General features: G+C 46.9%; 1 protein-coding gene across 1 annotated transcript; it reads left to right on the top strand.

Moving 5' to 3' along the window:
* Positions 1 to 2,238: 2,238 nt before the first annotated feature.
* RPL27 (ribosomal protein L27) lies at positions 2,239 to 5,365 on the top strand. Its single transcript, XM_040497673.1, has 5 exons — positions 2,239 to 2,359; positions 2,612 to 2,694; positions 3,613 to 3,782; positions 5,052 to 5,162; positions 5,266 to 5,365. Exons 2-5 carry the CDS (start codon positions 2,614 to 2,616, stop codon positions 5,312 to 5,314), a joined length of 411 nt encoding a protein of 136 aa, XP_040353607.1. The 5' UTR covers positions 2,239 to 2,359; positions 2,612 to 2,613; the 3' UTR covers positions 5,315 to 5,365.
* Positions 5,366 to 6,000: the final 635 nt, after the last annotated feature.

Consider the following 6,000-nt stretch of genomic DNA (forward strand, 5'->3'; position numbering starts at 1 on the left):
AGTGGCCTTGAAGGATGGATTTGGACAGGGTTTTGCCTAGCTACAGTGGAGGAGAATAAAGACACATGGACCCACCTGAGTAAAGACCCCAGGAATTAAAAAGGTTGGATATTTCAGTAGTTGGGGGTGGGGGGTGGGGAGGGAGTGGTTATGTGAAGATGTGGAAAAATAAGGAATTTAGGCTGCAAGAAAAGAAAGGTGAGTTTAAACTTCGGTACACAGAGCCAGTGAAGGATTTCAAGCACAAAAATGGGGAATTTAAGAGGTATGTTGAGGGAAGCTCCCCAAAATAAGCTCTATAGATCATATATGGCTCCACTCCAGACTGAAATTGTTATCTCCTAGGTTAGAAATCCATCTTTCATAAGCATAGCAAGCAATTCAGATCCACATAAAAGTTTGAGGAAGAGGGACGCTTGGGTGGCTCAGTCAGTTAAAGCATCTGACTTCAGCTCAGGTCATGATCTGGCGGTTTGTGAGTTTGAGCCCCGCGTCTGGCCTGTGCTGACAGCCCAGAGCCTGCTTCGGGTTCTGTGTCTCCCTTTCTCTCTGCCCCTCCCCTGCTCGTGCTCTGTTTCTCTGTCTCAAAAATAAACATTAAAAAAAAAAAAAAAAAAGTTTGAGGAGGAGAAGATAAAGATCTGAGGCTGGATCATTTAGGGACATTTTCCTTTTCTGGAAAAGGACAGAAAAGATTTAAAAGACAAGGAAAAATTCAGAAGATTTAGTACTAATTTGGGAGAGTGTTTGTGAGAAGAGTCCAAGGCAATTATGAGATTTCCGGCTGTGGTTTCTATTTTCCAAAAGATATACAGCAGAAGAGGCAGCAGCAGGCTGGGAGCAGACCATGAAGGTGGAAATGGACAAGGTGGTGTAGTGTAATAAGAGCACCAGGTCAGGAATGAGAACTTGCTCTTGCACCACCATCTCTGTGACTTTGCTGCTCTAGAGCTGTCCTCTTAGAGGCCAGAGTAGATGATCTCTGGAGGTCCCTTCCAATTCTAAAATGTCATCTTCCGATTTGAAACAAAAGATCTTTTTTTTTATTTAAAAAAAATTGTTTACGTTTATTTATTTTTTTAACGGTTTTTTATTTATTTTTGAGACAGAGAGAGACAGAGCATGAACGGGGGAGGAGCAGAGAGAGAGGGAACACAGAATCGGAAGCAGGCTCCAGGCTCTGAGCCATCAGCCCAGAGCCCGACGCGGGGCTCAAACTCACGGACCGTGAGATCTGACCTGAGCTGAAGTCGGACGCTTAACCGACTGAGCCACCCAGGCGCCCCTGCTTACGTTTATTTTTGAGAGAGAGACAGAGAGAACAAGTGGGGGGCGGGGGGAGCGCGGAGAGAGAGATACAGAATCCAATGTAGGGTCCAGGCTCTGAGCTGTCTGAGCAGAGCCCGATGGGGAGCTGAACCCACCAACCTCGAGATCATGACCTGAGAGGAAATCGGATGCTCAACCGACTGAGCCACCCAGGTGCTCCGAAACAAAATACTGTAATTGAATATAGATATGTAAATACATAATTATTGTGATAAACCACTGGCATGGGGTGTTGGCTGCAGGGAAAACTGGTCCCTGGAGAGGCTAAGAAGAGAATTGATGAAACCCTGATTTTTCTCGTATCTTGCCCAAGACCAATTCTATAGATTCTTCCATGTTCAGAAAAGGAAAAACTGGAAGATGGTTTCCCTTTCTCTTGAACTCCGAAGACAAGTAAAGAACCATCTAAAAACAGTCTTCCAGGGTCACCTCCTGTATCATTTGGTGAAGCTAGGCTACCTAAAAAGCCTAGCACAGAGTAGGTGCTCAGGGATTATCACCATCATCCTTCACCTTCCTCACTGCTTATTCTAGTCGGTAATGTCTGTGACATCACTAGATTCTAAATATTGGGGGTAAGCACCTTTGCCTAACTGATCTTCGTCTCTCCCCCCTTACGCCAAAAATGCACACTAATACAAGTCCTGTTTTTGCTCTCTCTTTCAAGTCATAAAAATCTATTTCAAACTGTGTCCCCTTCTAGCGCCAGAAAAAGGAACTGCAACCAAGGGGTGCGGCAGAGCAGTGGAGCCAAAGGTCTGCGCGCCTTAAAGCCTTCCTTGCTCTTCCCACCTACGCGGGAGGAAGGACTTCTTTGCTTCTAGTGGAAGTACTGATAAAGTTTGATTTGAATAAATGAATATCCAAGTACTGCTCTCCCCGCCCGAGCTTCTTCCGCCCGTAAAGGATTTCTAGAGGTGGGGCGAAACTTGCGGGGCGGGACCGGATGTGAGGTCACTCTCTCCGAGGTGAAAGGTTAGCGGAAGTGGGCTTTCTTCCTTTCTGCCGTAGGCTCGAGTAGCTGGTGTCGGTGAGTAGAACCTTGGGCGGGATGTTCCAATCCGCTGCCATCCGCTGCCATCCGCGGCCTGGGGGTCGAGATCCGGGGTGGCGCCGGGCGCTTTCCTTTGCCCGGTCTCCGGAGGCTTCGTAGCGGTCCTATCCTGCGATCAGGGGCTTGCGGGCGGCCTGGGCCGAGACGGCAGTGAGCGCAGCCTTGGCTTCTGGGCCCACATCCTCGGCTTGGCAGGTTTCTGAACGGCCCCTTCTCCTTCCCCTGCAGAGATGGGCAAATTCATGAAACCCGGGAAGGTGGTGCTGGTCCTGGCCGGACGCTACTCCGGACGCAAGGCGGTCATCGTGAAGGTACCCTCCTCGCGAGCCTCTGCGCGCCTACATCCCAGGAACGGGGCTGGTTTCGGAAAGCCTGCAAGCGTGGAAGTCAAGAGCTAGCTTGGGGGCATTGGTCACTGAGCATTGCGGGTGGGAGTGAATGCATCGGGGCTCTTGAAAGAGAAAAATGCAAAATGCAAACAGATGTGAGTTGAATTGGGCGCCTAACATATAATGGGTTCTCTATTAAAGAGGCTTTAAAATATAATAATGCCCGGCGTTTATCGAGCGCTTGCTTGGTATCTGGCACTGCTTTCCAGGTGGTGTCATGCCCAGTGCTTGTAACCGTAGGGGATTCTTTTCTACTGCTGGTGTCTGGAGACGTTAAGTAACTAACTGAAGTAAAACATTAAGTGCTGCAGGTGGGATTCTGTAAAAAGAGGAGAAATGGTTTCTAGGCAAAACAATCACTTAGCATATTCTAGCCCTCCGTTCTTTGCCTTCTGCCTACATTTTGTGGCCTCTTGTGAGATTTTGCTAAGCTCTGGCCAAGCACTTGCTTTTGGTTGTTGTGGGACCACTGGGACACCCTTTGTTTCCCTTCCCTCATCTGTCTGAGACTGGTTTCTGGAGTTAGACCACCAACTAGCCATGTAATTGTAGAAGTTAAGAGATGTTAAGTCCTAAGAACCAGTGCTTGATAGAAAGCAAACACTCCATAAATGCTAATTATTGTTAGTTTTAAATCACTTAGCTCCCACAAGCCTTTCTAGATTCTTGGTGGGAATGAATACGACCCAATACTGTTTGGGCATCTAGCCTAGCGCTCAGAATGTTTTTCCAGTAGCGGGTCTCAGATTGGGAGTGGGGGTATTCTTTTTATACATGGCCTGGATTTAGCACAGTGCCTCAGTAGGCCCTCGATTACTAACGTGATTCTTGCTTGTTCAGAACATCGATGATGGCACCTCAGACCGTCCCTACAGCCACGCTCTGGTGGCTGGAATTGATCGCTATCCCCGCAAAGTGACAGCTGCCATGGGCAAGAAGAAAATCGCCAAGAGGTCAAAGATCAAGTCTTTTGTGAAAGTTTATAACTACAATCACCTCATGCCCACAAGGTGAGCATATCAAGAATGGTTATGAAAGTGACTTTCTTTTCTCCCCTCTGGCCTGCTGAATAAGGAGACAGCTTTCAACTTTGCAGCCATTCCAGTGTGGGGAAGAGACATTTTCATGTGTGACTTACAAAGTGGTCATGGTTTCAAGTGCTGCCTCTTTTTTTTTTTTTTTTTTTAATGTTATTTTTGAGAGAGCACAAGTGGGAGAGAGGCAGAGAGAGACAGAATCTGAAGCAGGCTCCAGGCTCTGAGCTGTCAGCACAGAGCCTGACGTGGGGCTCGAACCCACAAACTGTGAGATCCTGACCTGAGCGGATGTCAGACACTCGGCCGACTGAGCCACCCAAGCGCCCCCCCCAGTGTTGCCTCTTTAATTGAATGTGGAGCTGTGTTCTGTCATTTTCTGTGGTGACTTCCCTGACTGGGCCAAGCAGGATTGAAAAATCTTTTTCCAAAAAAAAAAAAAAGAAAATTCTTTTTCCAAGCTTGCTCCTGATCTGTCTCCTCACCTGAAAATCCTAGAAGTGTTAGGTAAAGATTGCTGCATTTGTTTGCAATCACGATAAATACAGGCACGGGATCTGGCCTGCTGTCTTCCACTATTCCACTTTCAAGGATAGTTTTTACAGGCTTTCAAAAATTGTTGATAAATAAAGGAAAGCAAACCTCCCCCCAGCTGATTCCACTTGGCTCTCAAGCCCCTGAGTTCCTGGCCGTTCACAGTATTGTGTGCCATTCATGCTATCTTGGTGTATAGGTTATAAGGAAATAAAAATATTTGAGAGAGTCCTGAACGATAATTGCCAAAACCCAGCAGTGTGTGCCTTACAGTTTGCTACCGGCGGCTGCATGTTTACTCTTAATGGGCTGTCTTAAAAGGACATTGCTGTTTCTCAGGTGCTGGGAAACAGACCTCGGTAACTAGTCCCCTAGCTTTTGCATTCTCATAATGAGGCTAACCCTTCCCCAGGCACAACTTGAACACCACTAAATAAAATGGCTCCAAATAGGAAGCTGGCCAACCACCATGATTAAAGTGACAATCCTTAGCCAGAAAAATAGTCACTGGAAAGTTGAGAATGAAACGTGAAGTATTTTCATGGCTTGAGTCTTTTTAAATTGACAATTTCCAAAAAATATCATCAGGACTTTGGCACAGCTTTTGCGGATTGCTCCTGTGGAGACAGACGCTGCCATCCCAACGTCCCAGGCTGTGCGACGGCCCTGGCCGCATGTGGGCTGATCTTCCCTCCCCACTGTTGTCCCCAGGTACTCTGTGGATATCCCCTTGGACAAAACTGTTGTCAACAAGGATGTCTTCAGAGACCCTGCTCTTAAACGCAAGGCCCGACGAGAGGCCAAGGTCAAGTTCGAGGAGAGGTAAATAGCTTTGGTAGTGGATGTTGGGAATATGGTATCCATATCCTCCATGAAGGGAATTTAGTTTCACTGTTCTCATTGGTGTCCTTTTCTTTCTGTCTAGGTACAAGACCGGCAAGAACAAATGGTTCTTCCAGAAGCTGCGGTTTTAAGTTTGTTTTGTTTCAGTCATTAAAAATACCAAAAAAAAAAAAAAAAAAAAATCACTGTCTGCTTGTAGCATGTATTATTAGACTGCTGAAGAACATTCATATGATAAGACGTTGGGTGGTGGGTGAGAGGAGAAGCTGTGGAAAAGTATATAAAATAGCGCTTTTGTGAGATTTGGACTACTTCTGTCCTCCTGATAATCCTTTAATCATCTGACCGCCCTCGGTGGGTAAGGCGTGAGCTACTGAATGATTTCCCAAAAAAAGACTACTACTGATGTGTAGGTGCAGAGTTGTTTAGCATCCCTGGCTTCAACCTGTTACCTACATAGAGAACCTGGGCCACTCTCCTCCCTCCACCCTCCATTGTGAACACCCACAAGCCCCTCTCAGCAGGCACTGATTACTTTGGATTGAGAGCCACTAATCTGAGGTTCTCTGAACAATGACAAGGTGCTGAAGTCCCACTCTTGAGGGTTAGTAGGTCAGAATTTCAAGCAGGTTGTCCAGTGATCCCTGTGCTGCTGTGATGAGGCCCACACTGGAGAACTGCTCTAGATAGCAGTGGGGACTAATGAAGGCCTGACCTCTAGAGCACCCATTGTTAGTGAGATTAGAAGAGGTCCTCAAATGGCCTGGCTAGCAGAACAACAAGAAAAGGTGTGGTTCAAGGGTCTTGGGCATGGGTA

This window comes from Herpailurus yagouaroundi, unplaced genomic scaffold (genome assembly GCF_014898765.1).
Source record: "Herpailurus yagouaroundi ecotype Mexico unplaced genomic scaffold, PumYag 189, whole genome shotgun sequence".
In the NCBI taxonomy this organism is placed as follows: domain Eukaryota; kingdom Metazoa; phylum Chordata; class Mammalia; order Carnivora; family Felidae; genus Herpailurus; species Herpailurus yagouaroundi.